Below are 17,392 nucleotides of genomic sequence, written 5' to 3'. Positions count from 1 at the left end.
AAACACTACCATGGCAACAGGGACCAATCCGGAAACCATAGGGCGTAGCAGCAGATCACGGGACATGATTAGGTGATTACTCTGTATAGGACACAGCTGCTGCGTCTATGGTACGATTGGTCAGGGATAATTTAAATATGCATGTTAGCAGCCTAAACCAATACACCTTGAAAAAGACCTCAGTCAGAGGTAGAAACGCGTCGGTGTTCACAGGACACTGAGGAGGGAAGCAGGAGAGAGATTATCTGTTCCAGTACGGCAAGGTTCAGGGGATTCCCGGGTTTCCCTGCACTAAATTAACCCGCAAGCTGGCTCAGAACTGTTTATTCAGTTCGCAACATCTGGTAATTTCCCTCATTACTCCCCACCCCAGCCCTATTTGCTGCTATAATTATTATATCACCACTGTACAATCATCCAGTGTGTATCTTCTTTTGCATCCATATATTGTAATGTATATGGCTTTTTATCATTTGTATTAAATAAATGCTCATGTTTTACCTTAATACTAAACGGTATTTCACTATGTATGCAAAATTTCTTCTCATTTCCCGTATGTCATCCATATGAATTTCCATAACATATCTGGGAACCTCTTGAGACAGCAACAGACAGTGGAGCGCAGGATAAGTCTCCTTTACTCATATTTTTTCTTCTCCAAGGTAGCGCACAGCACTGCAGCTGTGCGCCATTGCTCCTCATGCACACCACACACTGCGGTCACTGATGGGTGCAGGGCGCTGGGGGGGGGGCGCCCTGAGCAGCAATAATAACACCTTGGCTGGCAAAACTAACACCATATATAGCCCCAGAGGCTATATAGGTGTATATTAACCCCTGCCAGAAACGATAAAATAGCGGGAGAAAGCCCGCCGAAAAAGGGGCGGAGCCAACTCCCTCAGCACACTGGCGCCATTATTCCCTCACAGCTTCGCTGAAAGGAAGCTCCCCGGCTCTCCCCTGCAGTACTGCACTACAGAAAGGGTAAAAAAGAGAGGGGGGGCACAATTTAAGGCGCAGTTTATATATATTATAGGCAGCTATAGGGGAAAACACTCTGTATAGTGATATCCCTGTGTTATATAGCGCCCTGGTGTGTGCTGGCATACTCTCCCTCTGTCTCCCCAAAGGGCTTTGTGGGGTCCTGTCCTCTGTAAGAGCATTCCCTGTGTGTCTGCTGTGTGTCGGTACTGCTGTGTCGACATGTATGATGAGGATAATGATGTGGAGGCGGAGCAAATGCCTGTGAATGTGATGTCACCCCCTGCGGGGTCGACACCAGTGTGGATGGACTTATGGAAGGAATTACGTGACAGTGTCAGCTCCTTACATAAAAGGTTTGACGACATAGGACAGCCGGCTACTCAGCTTGTGCCTGTCCAAGCGTCTCAAATGTCATCAGGGGCTATAAAACGCCCGCTACCTCAGATGACAGATACAGATGTCGACACGGATACCGACTCCAGTGTCGACGATGATGAGACGAGTGTACCCTCCAATAGATCCACCCGTTATATGATTGAGGCTATGAAAAATGTATTACATATTTCTGATGATACCCCAGGTACCACAAAAAAAAGGGTATTATGTTTGGTGAGAAAAAACTACCAGTAGTTTTTCCTGCATCAGACGAATTAAACGAGGTGTGTGAGGAAGCGTGGACTTCCCCAGATAAGAAATTGAACATTTCTAAACGGTTAATGGCTGCGTACCCTTTCCCGCCAGAGGATAGGTCACGCTGGGAAACACCCCCTAGGGTAGATAAAGCGCTGACACGCTTATCAAAGAAGGTGGCACTACCGTCTCCGGATACGGCCGCCCTAAAAGAACCTGCTGATAGAAAGCTGGAAAGTACCCTAAAAGCTATATACACACACACTGGCATTATATTGAGACCCGCTATTGCATCAGCTTGGATGTGCAGTGCTGCTGCGGCGTGGTCAGACTCCCTGTCGGAAAACATTGATACCATGGATAGGGACAATATTTTGCTAACGATTGACCATATAAAAGACGCGGTCTTATACATGCGTGATGCACAGAGGGATATTTGCCGGCTGGCATCAAAAATAAGCGCTATGTCCATTGCCGCCAGACGGGGGTTATGGACTAGGCAATGGTCAGGTGATGCCGACTCCAAGCGGCACATGGAAGTTTTACCCTATAAAGGGGTGGAACTTTTTGGGGAAGGTCTTTCAGACCTCGTTTCCACAGCTACTGCTGGGAAATCGACTTTTTTGCCACAGGCTACCCCACAGCAAAAGAAAGCACCGTATTATCAGGTACAGTCCTTTCGGCCCCAGAAAAATAAGCGGGCTAGAGGCTCATCCTTTCTGCCGAGGGGCAGAGGAAGGGGGAAAAAGCTGCAGCACACAGCTAGTTCCCAGGAGCAGAAGTCCTCCCCTGCGTCCGGTAAGTCCACAGCATGACGCTGGGGCTGCTCAGGCGGAATCGGGAATGGTGGGGGCACGTCTCAGGTTTTTCAGCACACAGTGGGCTCTCTCACAAGTGGATCCCTGGGTCCTTCAAGTAGTATCTCAGGGGTACAGGCTGGAATTCGAGACGTCTCCCCCCCGCCGTTTCCTAAAATCTGCCTTGCCGGCAACTCCCTCTGCCAGGGAGGCAGTGTTGGTGGCTATTCAAAAACTGTATTCACAGAAAGTGATCGTCAAGGTACCCCTCCTTCAGCAAGGAAAGGGTTACTACTCCACAATGTTTGTGGTACCGAAACCGGACGGTTCGGTGAGACCCATCTTAAATTTAAAAGCCTTGAACACTTATATCAAAAGGTTCAAGTTCAAGATGGAATCGCTCAGGGCGGTTATTGCGAGCCTGGAGGAGGGGGATTACATGGTATCCCTGGACATCAAGGATGCGTACCTGCATGTCCCCATTTACCCTCCGCACCAGGAGTACCTCAGATTTGTGGTACAGGACTGTCACTATCAGTTCCAGACGCTGCCGTTTGGGTTATCCACGGTACCGAGGGTCTTTACCAAGGTAATGGCCGAAATGATGATACTCCTTCGCAAGAAGGGAGTTTTAATTATCCCGTACTTGGACGATCTCCTGATAAAGGCGAGGTCCAAAGAACAGTTGATAGTGGGGGTGGCACTTTCTCAGGAAGTGCTACAACAGCACGGCTGGATTCTCAATATTCCAAAGTCACAGCTGGTCCCGACGACACGTCTTCTGTTCCTGGGAATGATTCTGGACACAGACCAGAAAAGAGTGTTTCTTCCACTGGAAAAAGCCGAGGAATTGTCATCTCTGGTCAGAGACATCCTAAAACCAGGAAAAGTGTCGGTACATCAATGCACACGAGTCCTGGGAAAAATGGTAGCTTCGTACGAAGCAATTCCATTCGGCAGGTTCCACGCAAGGACGTTCCAGTGGGACCTGTTGGACAAATGGTCCGGGTCCCATCTCCAGATGCAACAGCGGATAACCCTATCGGCCAGAACCAGGGTGTCGCTGCTGTGGTGGCTGCAGAGGGCTCATCTACTAGAGGGCCGCAGATTCGGAATATAGGACTGGGTCCTGGTGACCACGGATGCCAGCCTTCGGGGCTGGGGGGCAGTCACAAAGGGAAGAAATTTCCAAGGACTGTGGTCAAATCAGGAGATTTCTCTTCACATAAATATCCTGGAGCTAAGGGCCATTTACAATGCCCTAAGCCAGGCACACAAGGATTCTCAGATGGGCAGAGAATCATGTGTTAGCACTGACGGCAGTGTTCATTCCGGGAGTGGACAACTGGGAAGCAGACTTCCTCAGCAGGCACGGCCTCCACCCGGGAGAATGGGGACTTCATCCAGAAGTTTTCCAAATGCTGGTCAACCGGTGGGAAAAGCCACAGGTAGACATGATGGCGTCCCGCCTCAACAAGAAGTTGAAAAGATATTGCGCCCGGTCAAGAGACCCTCAGGCGATAGCGGTGGACGCTCTAGTGACACCATTGGTGTACCAGTCGGTTTATGTGTTTCCTCCTCTACCTCTCATACCCAAGGTACTGAGAATAATAAGAAGGCGAGGAGTGAAAACCATACTCGTGGTTCCGGATTGGCCAAGAAGAGCTTGGTACCCGGAACTTCAAGAGATGCTTACAGAGGACCCTTGGCCTCTGCCGCTCAGACAAGACCTGCTGCAGCAGGGACCCTGTCTGTTCCAAGACTTACCGCGGCTGCGTTTGACGGCATGGCGGTTGAACACCGGATCCTGAAGGAAAAGGGTATTCCGGAGGAAGTCATCCCTACCCTGATCAAAGCCAGGAAGGATGTCACCGCAAGACATTATCACCGCATTTGGCGAAAATATGTTGCTTGGTGTGAGGCCATGAAGGCCCCGACGGAGGAATTTCAACTGGGTCGATTCCTGAACTTCCTGCAAGCAGGGGTGACGTTGGGCCTCAAATTGGGGTCCATAAAGGTCCAGATTTCGGCTCTGTCGATTTTCTTCCAAAAAGAACTGGCTTCACTGCCCGAAGTTCAGACTTTTGTCAAAGGAGTACTGCATATTCAGCCTCCTTTTGTGCCCCCAGTGGCACCTTGGGATCTCAATGTGGTTTTGGCATTCCTGAAATCACATTGGTTCGAACCACTTAAGACTGTGGATTTAAAATATCTCACGTGGAAAGTGGTCATGCTGTTGGCCTTGGCGTCGGCCAGGCGGGTTTCAGAATTGGCGGCTTTGTCTTGTAAAAGCCCTTATCTGATTTTCCATATGGATAGGGCGGAATTGAGGACTCGTCCTCAGTTTCTCCCAAAGGTGGTCTCAGCTTTTCACTTGAACCAACCTATTGTGGTGCCTGCGGCTACTAGGGACTTGGAGGATTCCAAGTTGCTGGACGTAGTCAGGGCCCTAAAAATTTATATTTCCAGGACGGCTGGAGTCAGAAAGACTGACTCGCTGTTTATTCTGTATGCACCCACCAAGCTGGGTGCTCCTGCTTCTAAGCAGTCTATTGCGCGCTGGATTTGTAGCACTATTCAGCTGGCGCATTCTGCGGTAGGCTTACCGCAGCCTAAATCTGTAAAAGCCCATTCCACACGGAAGGTGGGCTCATCTTGGGCGGCTGCCCGAGGGGTCTCGGCTTTACAACTTTGCAGAGCAGCTACTTGGTCGGGGGCAAACACGTTTGCAAAATTCTACAAATTTGATACCCTGGCTGAGGAGGACCTGGAATTCTCTCATTCGGTGCTGCAGAGTCATCCGCACTCTCCCGCCCGTTTGGGAGCTTTGGTATAATCCCCATGGTCCTTACGGAGTCCCCAGCATCCACTAGGACGTCAGAGAAAATAAGAATTTACTCACCGGTAATTCTATTTCTCGTAGTCCGTAGTGGATGCTGGGCGCCCATCCCAAGTGCGGATTGTCTGCAATACCTGTACATAGTTATTGTTACAAAAATCGGGTTTTGTTGTGAGCCATCTCTTCAGAGGCTCCATTTGTTATCATACTGTTAACCGGGGTTCCTATCACGTGTTATATGGTGTGATTGGTGTGGCTGGTATGAGTCTTACCCGGGATTCAAAAATCCTTCCTTATTGTGTCAGCTCTTCCGGGCACAGTTCCTTACTGAGGCTTGGAGGAGGGTCATAGGGGGAGGGGCCAGTGCACACCAGATAGTCCTAAATCTTTCTTTAGATGTGCCCAGTCTCCTGCGGAGCCGTCTATTCCCCATGGTCCTTACGGAGTCCCCAGCATCCACTACGGACTACGAGAAATAGAATTACCGGTGAGTAAATTCTTATTTTCTATTTCTCTATCGTCCTAAGTGGATGCTGGGGTTCCTGAAAGGACCATGGGGAATAGCGGCTCCGCAGGAGACAGGGCACAAAAAAGTAAAGCTTTTACCAGATCAGGTGGTGTGCACTGGCTCCTCCCCCTATGACCCTCCTCCAGACTCCAGTTAGATTTTGTGCCCGAACGAGAAGGGTGCAATCTAGGTGGCTCTCCTAAAGAGCTGCTTAGAGAAAGTTTAGCTTAGGTTTTTTACTTTACAGTGAGTCCTGCTGGCAACAGGATCACTGCAACGAGGGACTTAGGGGAGAAGTAGTGAACTCACCTGCGTGCAGAGTGGATTTGCTGCTTGGCTACTGGACACTAGCTCCAGAGGGACGATCACAGGTACAGCCTGGATGGTCACCGGAGCCGCGCCGCCGGCCCCCTTGCAGACGCTGAAGAGAGAAGAGGTCCAAAATCGGCGGCTGAAGACTCCTGAGTCTTCATAAAGGTAGCGCACAGCACTGCAGCTGTGCGCCATTTTCCTCTCAGCACACTTCACACAACAGTCACTGAGGGTGCAGAGCGCTGGGGGGGGCGCTCTGAGAGGCAAATAAAAACCTTATTAGAGGCAAAAAATACCTCACATATAGCCCACAGAGGCTATATGGAGATATTTAACCCCTGCCTAACTTCAAAAATAGCGGGAGACGAGCCCGCCGAAAAAGGGGCGGGGCCTATCTCCTCAGCACACAGCGCCATTTTCTCTCACAGAAAAGCTGGAGAGAAGGCTCCCAGGCTCTCCCCTGCACTGCACTACAGAAACAGGGTTAAAACAGAGAGGGGGGGCACTGATTTTGGCGATATTGTATATATATAAAAGATGCTATAAGGGAGAAACACTTATATAAGGTTGTCCCTATATAATTATAGCGTTTTTGGTGTGTGCTGGCAGACTCTCCCTCTGTCTCCCCAAAGGGCTAGTGGGTCCTGTCCTCTGTCAGAGCATTCCCGGTGTGTGTGCTGTGTGTCGGTACGTGTGTGTCGACATGTATGAGGACGATGTTGGTGAGGAGGCGGAGAAATTGCCTGTAATGGTGATGTCACTCTCTAGGGAGTCGACACCGGAATGGATGGCTTATTTAGAGAATTACGTGAGAATGTCAACACGCTGCAAGGTCGGTTGACGACATGAGACGGCCGACAATCTATTAGGACCGGTCCAGGCGTCTCAGAAACACCGTCAGGGGTTTTTAAAAAAACGCCCATTTACCTCAGTCGGTCGACACAGACACAGACACGGACACTGAATACAGTGTCGACGGTGAATAAACAAACGTATTTCTCATTAGGGCCACACGTTAAGGGCAATGAAGGAGGTGTTACGTGTTTCTGATACTACAAGTACCACAAGAAAGGGTATTATGTGGGAGTGAAAAAACTACCTGTAGTTTTTCCTGAATCAGATAAAATAAAATGAAGTGTGTGATGATGCGTAGGGTTACCCCGATAGCAAATATTGGCGTTATACCCTTTCCCGCCAGAAATTAGGGTACGTTGGGAAACACCCCTTAGGGTGATAAGGCGCTCACACGCTTATCAAGTGGCGTTACCGTCTCCAGATACGGCCGCCCTCAAGGAGCCAGCTGATAGGAAGCTGGAAAAATATCCTAAAAAGTATATACACACATACGGTGGTTATACTGCGACCAGCGATCGCCATCAGCCTGGAGATGCAGTGCTGGGTTGGCTTGGTCGGATTCCCTGACTGAAAATATTTTATTCATGTACAGCATTTAATAGGATGCATTCTATATATATGTATGTGAGATGCACAGAGGGATATTTGCTCTCTGGCATCAAGATAAGTGCGTTGTCCATATCTCCCAGAAGATGTCAGGGACACGACAGTGGTCAGGTGATACAGATCCCATACGGCAGATGGAAGTATTGCTGTATAAAGGGAAGGAGTTATTTGGGGGTCGGTCCATCGGACCTGGGGACCACAGCAACAGCTGGGAAATCCAACCTTTTTTACCCCAAGTTACATCTCAGCTAAAAAAGACACCGTCTTTTCAGCCTCAATCTTTCCTTTCCCATGAGGGCATGCAGGCAAAAGGCCAGTCATATCTGCCCAGACATAGAGGTAAGGGAAGTAGACTGCAGCAGGCAGCCCTTTCCCAGGAAAAGAAGCCCTCCACCGCGTCTGCCAAGTCCTCAGCATGACGCTGGGGCCGTGCAAGCGGACTCAAGGTGGGGGGGTAGTCTCAAGAGTCTCAGGGCGCAGTGGGATCACTCGCAAGTTGACCCCTAGATCGTACGAGTATTATCCCAGGGGTAAAGATTGGAGAGTCGAGACATCTTCTCCTCGCAGGTTCCTGAAGTCTGCTTTACCAACGGCTCCCTCCGACAGGGAGGCAGCATTGGAAACAATTCACAAGCTGTATATCCAGCAGGTGATGATCAAAGTACCCCTCCTACGACAAGGAAAAGGGTATTATTTTTCCACACTATATTGTGGTACTGAAGCCAGACGGCTTGGTGACACATAGTCTAAATCTAAAATGTTTTGAACACTTACATAAAAGGTTCAAATCGAGATAAAGTCACTCAGAGCAGTGATAGCGAACCGGAAAAAAGGGGACTATATGGTGTCCCTGGACATCAAGGATTACCTCCATGTCCAAATTTTGTCCTTCTCATCAAGGGTACCTCTGGTTCGTGGTACAGAACTGTCAATATCAGTTTCAGACGATGCCGTTTGAATTATCCACGGCACCCCGGGCCTTTTTACCAAGGTAATGGCCGAAAAGATGTTTCTTCAAAGAAAAAAGGCATCTAAATTATCCCTTACTTGCACGACCTAAAAAGGGCAAGTTCCAGAGAACAGTTGGAGGTCGGAAGAGCACTATCTAAAGTAGTTCTTCGACGGCACGACTGGATTCTAAATATTCCAAGAATCGCAGCTGTTTTCCGACGATACGTCTGCTGTTCCTAGGGATGATTCTGGACACGGTTCAGAAAAAGGTTTTTCTTCCCGAGGAAAAAGCCAAGGAGTTATCCGACCTGTCAGGAACCTCCTAAAACCAGGAAAGGTGTCTGTACATCAATGCACAAGAGTCCTGGGAAAAATGGTGGCTTTTTACGAAGCAATTCCATTCGGCAGATTCCATGCAAGAATTTTCCAAAGGGATCTGTTGGACAAATGGTCAGGGTCGCATCCTCAGATGCACCTGCGAATAACCCTGTCGCCAAGGACAAGGGTATATCTTCTGTGGTGGTTGCAAAAGGCTCATCTATTGGAGGGCCGCAGATTCGGCATACAGGATTTGATCCTGGTGACCACGGACGCCAGCCTGAGAGGTTGGGGAGCAGTCACACAAGGAAGAAACTTCCAGGGGGTATGGACGAACCTGGAAAAGTCTCTTCACATAAACATTCTGGTACTAAGAGCAATCTAAAATGCTCTAAGCCAGGCGGAACCACTCCTGCAAGGAAAACCGGTGTTGATTCAGTCGGACAACATCACGGCGGTCGCCCATGTAAACAGACAGGGCGGCACAAGAAGCAGGAGTGCAATGGCAGAAGCTACCAAGATTCTTCGCTGGGCGGAGAATCACGTAATAGCACTGTCAGCAGTGTTCTTCCCGGGCGTGGACAACTGGGAAGCAGACTTCCTCAGCAGACACGATATTCACCCGGGAGAGGGGGGTCTTCATCCAGAAGTCTTCCACATGCTAGTAAACTGTTGGGAAAGACCAATGGTAGACATGATGGCGTCTCGCCTCAACAAGAAACTGGACAAGTATTGCGCCAGGTCAAGAGATCCACAGGCAATAGCTGTGGACGCACTGGTAACACCTTGGGTGTACAAATCAGTATATGTGTTTCCTCCTCTGCCTCTCATACCAAAGGTATTGAAGATTATACGGTGAGGAGGAGTAAGAACAATACTAGTGGCTCCGGATTGGCCAAGAAGGACTTGGTACCCGGAACTTCAAGAGTTGGTCACGGACGACCCGTGCCCTCTACTTCTGAGAAGGGACCTGCTACAACAGGGTCCCTGTCTCTTTCAAGACTTACCGCGGCTGCGTTTGACGGCATGGCGGTTGAACGCCAGATCCTAAAAGGGAAAGGCATTCCAGAAGAAGTCATTCCTACCTTGATTAAGGCAAGGAAGGAAGTCACCGCGAAACATTATCACCGCATTTGGCGAAAATATGTCGCGTGGTGCGAGGTCGGAGTGTTCCGACGGAGGAATTTCAACTGGGTCGTTTCCTACATTTCCTACAATCAGGATTGTCTATGGGTCTCAAATTGAGATCTATTAAGGTTCAAATTTCGGCCCTGTCAATGTTTTTCCAAAAAGAATTGGCCTCAGTTCCTGAGGTACAGACTTTTGTTAAAGGAGTACTGCATATACAGCCTCCTGTGGTGCCTCCGGTGGCACCGTGGGATCTAAATGTAGTTTTAGATTTCCTCAAATCCCATTGGTTTGAACCATTGAAAAAGGTGGATTTTAAATATCTCACATGGAAAGTGACTATGTTACTGGCCCTGGCTTCCGCCAGGAGAGTATCTGAATTGGCGGCTTTATCTTATAAAAGCCCTTATCTGATCTTCCATTCGGATAGGGCAGAACTGAGGACTCGTCCGCATTTTCTCCCTAAGGTGGTATCAGCGTTTCACCTGAACCAACCTATTGTGGTGCCTGCGGCCACTGGCGACTTGGAGGACTCCAAGTTGTTGGACGTTGTCAGAGCCTTAAAAATATACATTTCAAGGACGGCTGAAGTCAGAAAATCTGACTCGCTGTTGATACTATATGCACCCAACAAGTTGGGTGCCCCTGCTTCTAAGCAGACGATTGCTCGTTGGATTTGTAACACAATTCAACTTGCTCATTCTGTGGCAGGCCTGCCACAGCCTAAATCTGTTAAGGCCCATTCCACAAGGAAGGTGGGCTCATCTTGGGCGGCTGCCCGAGGGGTCTCGGCATTACAATTCTGCCGAGCAGCTACGTGGTCGGGGGAAAACACGTTTGTAAAATTCTACAAATTTGATACCCTGGCAAAAGAGGACTTGGAATTCTCTCATTCGGTGCTGCAGAGTCATCCGCACTCTCCCGCCCGTTTGGGAGCTTTGGTATAATCCCCATGGTCCTTTCAGGAACCCCAGCATCCACTTAGGACGATAGAGAAAATAAGAATTTACTTACCGATAATTCTATTTCTCGGAGTCCGTAGTGGATGCTGGGCGCCCATCCCAAGTGCGGATTATCTGCAATACTGTACATAGTTATTGTTAACAAATTCGGGTTATATTGTTAAGGAGCCATCTTTAAGAGGCTCTTTCTGTTATCATACTGTTAACTGGGTTTAGATCACAAGTTGTACGGTGTGATTGGTGTGGCTGGTATGAGTCTTACCCGGGATTCAAATTGCCTCCCTTATTGTGTACACTCGTCCGGGCACAGTACCTAACTGGAGTCTGGAGGAGGGTCATAGGGGGAGGAGCCAGTGCACACCACCTGATCTGGTAAAAGCTTTACTTTTTTGTGCCCTGTCTCCTGCGGAGCCGCTATTCCCCATGGTCCTTTCAGGAACCCCAGCATCCACTACGGACTCCGAGAAATAGAATTATCGGTAAGTAAATTCTTATTTTTTGTATTTTCTTTCCTCTGGCTCCAGACTGGGTCCAGAGCCAAGGCAAATTCTTTGTTCCAGGAACCCCTTATCCAGTTTTTGCCCATTCCAGAACATTTCCATGCCACTGCTTCAGCTGTTTGTCACAAGTTACAGCCCTAAAGTTAAATATTATTTTAGATTTAGTGTCTATTTTAAAAATATTTGTCTACTCTCCTGGAATGTCTGGAATTCTCCTGAAATTTGGGAAGTCCCTTCAGACTCCCAAGAAAGTAGCCCCCACCCCCCCTCTTCCGAGTAAATATATAATTACATTATTACAGTATTTGTATCTGATTAACAGTCATAGCCAAATTGGAGGATGGGGTGGGGAGCCAGGGGATGCTGTAGCCTGGGCCCCCCTCTGATAGGGGGCCCCCCCCGGATATCATTAGCTCTTCCTCTTGTGCAGCAGCAGAACCAGACAGCCAGAATGTGAACAAGACAATATGCAGTGCAGGCAGAAACACAGGAGTATATGGTTTCATAAGCTACCAATGGAGCTTTCTGACCAAAGGAGAGATAGGAGGGGGAGAGAACTGTAAGTGACCCAGGGATCATCTCAGATTCTCCTTCCCACCTGGGTGTCTGGGTCCTTTGGAACCTGTTATCTGATGACAGCATTCCGGTCTAGAGACACACACAGAGAGTCCTTCTGAGTCCTGTCCCAGTGTGTAAGCAGTACAGTGGCTGCATATGACAAGATAAATTACACATTTTATTTTTCTATGTGTATTTTAAGGTTGTTTAAGTTGTTTTTGTTCCACTACAAGAAACCTTTATAAAATAGTTGTTTCTCAATTAGGTGAAGATATAAACAGTACCCAGGCATTATTAAACTATTAGTTTTAATCTAATATACATCATTGGTTTACATTTAATATACACAATGCATATCTCCCAACATGACCCATTCCAGGAGAGACAAAATGTTCTCCACCTGATCTTCCCTCTTAATTTATTATTAAAATCACTTGTGTTGAAATACCTTTCTTATCAATTAAATAGTTCAACATAGGTGATAATATATTAAGAAGGAAATCCAGGTAGAGAGCATTTTGTCCCTCTTGAAATGGGTCATTTTGGGAAGTATGCACAATCTAATATACACCCCCCCCTTCCCCAGGCCTCTCTGTCTTAAATGCCCCGGGCCCTCTCAAGGCTTAATCTGGCCCTGTTAGTTAATTTCATAAACACACTACATTTACTTTAACTCATACTTACCTTCTTTCTGAGATTACAAAATGGTGGTCCACGGGACATAGCCCTAATATATTAATATAGTATATAAATTAACTCAGATGTTCCCAGTAGTTATCATTGGATTGTTGCAGTGCTCAACATTTGCTGACAAATACCTGGATATTTTTAATCCTAAAATATTGATGTATCAAATCAGATCATTATTCAGAATTTTTTTTTTTTAAACAAATCTGGTATAGTTTATTAGCCTAAACCACCCACCACCAACAACACCCACCCAGCCAATACATTAAAAACTGTAAAAGCTTTTGCCATGAGAGATAAACAAATGTAAAAGTACAGGTAGAGTATATAGACTAGAACAAATTAATACAAAGTAATAAACAGGTGAAAAAATTAACAGCAAGCACTCTAAAAATCATCACTGTACAGTAGAATGAAAGAACATTCGGTCCACTGGTGTAAAATCACAAAGAATAAACAGAAACATTAAACATTAAAGAAAATGTTTTACAGAGATAAATGTACAACCCGTACAATTCAAAGCAAGGGCTAGTACTGAGCCACTTACTGTAGGTCATGCAGTATTCCGACACACGTTTCACGCAACACTATGTAGACAAAAGTGATTGGACACTGACGGCAAATAGATTAACAAGATTATATTGACGTCAGTCTTTGTAGGTCCACCACGTGCAGTAATTAAATCTGTACTACCACCTGCAGCTTTTTAGCTCCACCCTATCCCTGGAGCCACAGAAGCTGTTCCACGTGGCAGTTTTCTCCAGGGCTTTATGGTTTGGGGATGCACATGGGGATGTGTTAGTGGGAGGTCAATGAGAAGATTAGTCCCCCCTCTAACATACCCTTTCTGCAGCCAATTTTTAAGAAGAAAAAAAAGTTACCATTTTAAGTGATAATTTAGCTTCAGACACATAAACATATATGAAATATAAAGAACTGTATTGGCCTTCATTTAGATTCCTGCAATGGTTACTGTGCACAGTGGATCCATGCAGCATACAGTATGTACGTATGTGTATCCAGAGGCAGAACTACTGTTGGTACAGCAGGTACATTGAACCGGGGCCCTGAGAACTAAGTGGCCCACTGCTGCCCAGACCAGCAATGACTTATCCCCTGACCCTCCATAGACCATTTTCAGCAATGTCAAATGAATGGCCGAGTACAGAGAGCATGGTGGGCCCCAATGCTTAGGGAGGCAGGGCTGACCTTGTGTGTGCCAGACTCATAGACGAGTCCATCCCTTATAAGCACCCTATTAATCACAACTACATACTGTCTCTAATGACCAGATAGCTGTATTTTTTATTTTGTTTATTCACTGCTGTCTGAGAATTAAAGACAGCTCACAACCAGTGTAACTGGCACTGTCAGAGTGGCCTGACCTAGTGCCAAACTGAGGAAAGCACAAGGGGTGGGGACTCCTATCACAGACAGAGCAGAGGTCGCTGTGTTCCTGCACCCACCAAGGTATATGCCCCCTATTCTCAGCACCATGCAGGACATTGTGCTTGTACCCCTGTCACCCACTGCTTCTCCCTGTCACCCCCTGCCTCCTCCTGTCAGTCACTGCCTCTACCTCCCACCATCTGCCTCTCTCTGCCTTCTGTTGTTACCATCTGCCTCCCCTAGCCTTCGTCATCACCCTCTGCCTCTCCCTGTTACCCATTGCCGTGTGGAATACTTTGAACTTGGGTTGGGGTAGAGGTGGGAGGACCAAATTATATTTTTGCACCTGGGCCCACCACTCACAAGTTCTACCACTGTGTGTATCCTACTACTTTATTGTAATTTCTCCATTGACCATACTGGATATGCAAACCATAAATTCTGGTCACTCAGTTTGGTTCTACAGATCACATGCAATGAGGTGACAGCAACTTGAAAATCAGAAATATTATACGTTGTAGCTTAATGTTATAATTTATTTCATAATAAATTTGCTTGTAACCTCAGCACATCTAAAAACCCAGCAATACCATACCAGACCTAATTTTATTAACCTTTTAGTGTGATGAGCATTGCAGTCCTGAATAATCCAGTGATATCACTTTTTGTCTTTTAAAGGCATGAAGAAAATGAGAACACTGCACAAAGGTTAGGGTTAAAATTAAGTCACATTTTATAACTTTTTTACATTATAAGGTTTCTTATATGTTCCCAGGATTCTAGGTTTTGAACATGTTTCCTATAACCTGATGAAGATTCGTCAGCAATAAACATTTTTTTAATTAATGTGACATAAACCTGAATATCCATTTTAATGTTAATATATGTTTGTCATATTTAGGTTCTTTAATAGTACAACCCTTTCTTCTTCACCCTATCTCTAGATTTACATCTTTCCTGCTGCTTGTCTGGGCAATTTTTTATTTTAATAATACCTGCTAAACAGTTGGGACTGTCAATCAATGTAAAATTGACATATAAAGAGAGAGAGAGAAAAAAAGGTCGAATTCATTTGAGGGCGAAGAGATTCATCCTGCTGAATATGTACGACAATGGGATCTTGCTCAAAAGTGTTCACTACCACTTAGCGAATTGCCCGGGCGAAGGGTGCAAGTTGGACTGCCGTTGCCGATGTTTAAACACCGCTCCAGTGGCAGTTTGCACCCTTTGCCCACAATTGTATTACGCCCAGAGAGAGAGAGAATATGGCGAGTGAGATAGACTGTTAGGTGACACTTTTTGGCCTGTGAAAAAAAATAATGAAGAAGCTTTATTCCTCTGTAAAGGAAGCGTTCCAACACCTATGCAGCCTCTTGTTCAAGCCAGGTTCTTTCCTTTCTTGCAAATCAAGAGTGTCATTTGATATTTTCTTTGTAATATTTTGTTGACTGTGGAACCTGGCTTATTTCTTCAAAGGACAGTGCCCATTGTTTTGTTCAGACACACTCATATGTATCTTTTTTGTAAAATAAATATATTTACATATTTCTACATCCATATATATGTATATATATATATATATATACACGCGTGTGTGTGTTTAAACATATATACTGATATATATATATGTATATGTTGTTATTATTATTATCCTTTATTTATATGGTGCCACAAAGGTTCCACAGCGCCCAATTACAGAGTACATAAATAATCAAAACAGGAAAACAGCGACTTACAGATGAAGACAATGTAGGACAAGTACAGGGTAAATAAACACAGCTACATCAGCAGATGACGTTGAAATAAGTATCAGGTGGCAGAAATCCGTGGTATTTGGTGCAGTCGAAGATTATTAAAGTAAGAAAAGGATAAGCACATGAGAGAACTCTGTTCCAACTCGTGAGAGCTTACATTCTAAAGGGGACGGGCAGACAGACAGGGGTGACAGAAATGGGGTAGGCAGAGAGCGTGGAACAGAGGGTCAGGATGATATTTTGCTGGGTTTGGTGAAGAGGTGGGGCTTGAGAGCCCGTTTGAAGTTTTGTAGAGATGTGGAGAGTCTGAGGGGGAGAGGTAGGGAATTCCAGAGAAAGGGAGCAGCATGTGAAAAATCTTGAAGGTAGGAGTGGGAGAAAGTAATCAATTGGCAGGAGAGCTGCTGTGCATTAGCAGAACGTAGAGGAAGGGTGGGAATGTAAAGGGAGATAAGGTCAGAGATGTAAATGGAAGGGGAGTGGGTGAGTGCTTTGTAGGCAAGTGCGAGAAGCTTGAATTGGATTCTGGAAGGGAAGCCAGTGAAGGGCTTGTAGGAGAGGGGAGGTGGACGTAGTGCGTTTGGTTAGGAAGATGAGCTGGGCAGCAGCATTGCGGATAGATTGGAGTGGAGAGAGGTAATTGTCAGGGATGCCAGTCAGGAGGAGGTTACAGTAGTACAGCCTGGAGATGACTAGTGAGTGGATAAGGGGCTTAGTAGCATCCTGGGTCAGAAAGGGTCTGATCCTGGAAATATTTTTGAGATGAAAATGACAAGTTTGTGAGAGGTGCTGAATGTGTAGTTTGAAGGAGAGGGAGGAGAGGAGATAGTTGTGCCATCAATAGATAAAATATAGAGCTGCACTACTCTTCAAAGCAATATACACAGTGTTGTGTTTTGCATCACCACTTTCTGCACTTCTGTTTCACGTCGATATTTTCTCAGATATCACAGATATAAGACTTCTTCAACTATTATGTATCTTCAAGGAGAAAGTCAATACATTTGACTGCTGGGCACAGCAGGGAATTAGAATGACAAAGACACTACACATGAAATTAACACACAATGTATTCTCCTGCTTTACTCACAGCAAACTGAATCAGGATAACAGGATAGAGAGTCCCATCCCCATCCTGCCTCTGCCAACCCCTGATGCTGAAACAGAGAAACTCATAAAGATGAAGGACGAAGAGGTCAGTAATACGTGCTTCTGGTCTACACTTATCAGTAATGCGTTATGATCATTATGTTGATTGTGTTACTCTCTAGCAGCATGAATGTCAGAGGATAGCGATGATTACCATGGTCTGCAGAACTTACAAAATCTCTTAGTGCATTCATAGGTGCATGTCCACATCCTGGATTTGGTTACTGCTGCAGAAACTCAATTTGTACCTGTGTTTGCGGTCTGACAGGGAATACTGCCCAGCGGTTACTGATTTCCCAGCCTGTGGCTTGTTGATGGAGCCAGGGCGAAGTGCATAGTGTTTTTCAGAGGGTTTTTTGTAGCGGGAATGGTAATCCTAAATTTTGGCCACGCCCCCTCCCCAGTCACTGTTCCCCATTGATCACGGACCCTGGTTATCCTCTTCATAAATGTTGTGAAGTGATG

The 17,392-nt window shown here is 46.3% G+C and overlaps 1 protein-coding gene across 4 annotated transcripts in view; it reads left to right on the top strand.

The window, feature by feature from the left end:
- The window catches only part of SEPTIN5 (septin 5), a 181,811-nt gene that overhangs the window by 143,491 nt on the left and 20,928 nt on the right, over positions 1–17,392 (top strand). For 3 of the 4 annotated variants that reach the window (XM_063964758.1, XM_063964761.1, XM_063964760.1), the window contains 2 exons: positions 14,703–14,732; positions 16,871–16,973. In XM_063964758.1, the coding sequence (XP_063820828.1) occupies positions 14,703–14,732; positions 16,871–16,973 (133 nt within the window). The remainder of the gene's footprint in view (positions 1–14,702; positions 14,733–16,870; positions 16,974–17,392) is intronic. The other variant, XM_063964759.1, reaches the window with a different exon arrangement.

Source organism: Pseudophryne corroboree, chromosome 1 (assembly GCF_028390025.1).
Source record: "Pseudophryne corroboree isolate aPseCor3 chromosome 1, aPseCor3.hap2, whole genome shotgun sequence".
In the NCBI taxonomy this organism is placed as follows: domain Eukaryota; kingdom Metazoa; phylum Chordata; class Amphibia; order Anura; family Myobatrachidae; genus Pseudophryne; species Pseudophryne corroboree.
The sequence above is the reverse complement of the archived record's forward strand: the minus strand, read 5'-3'. Positions and strand labels throughout refer to the sequence as shown.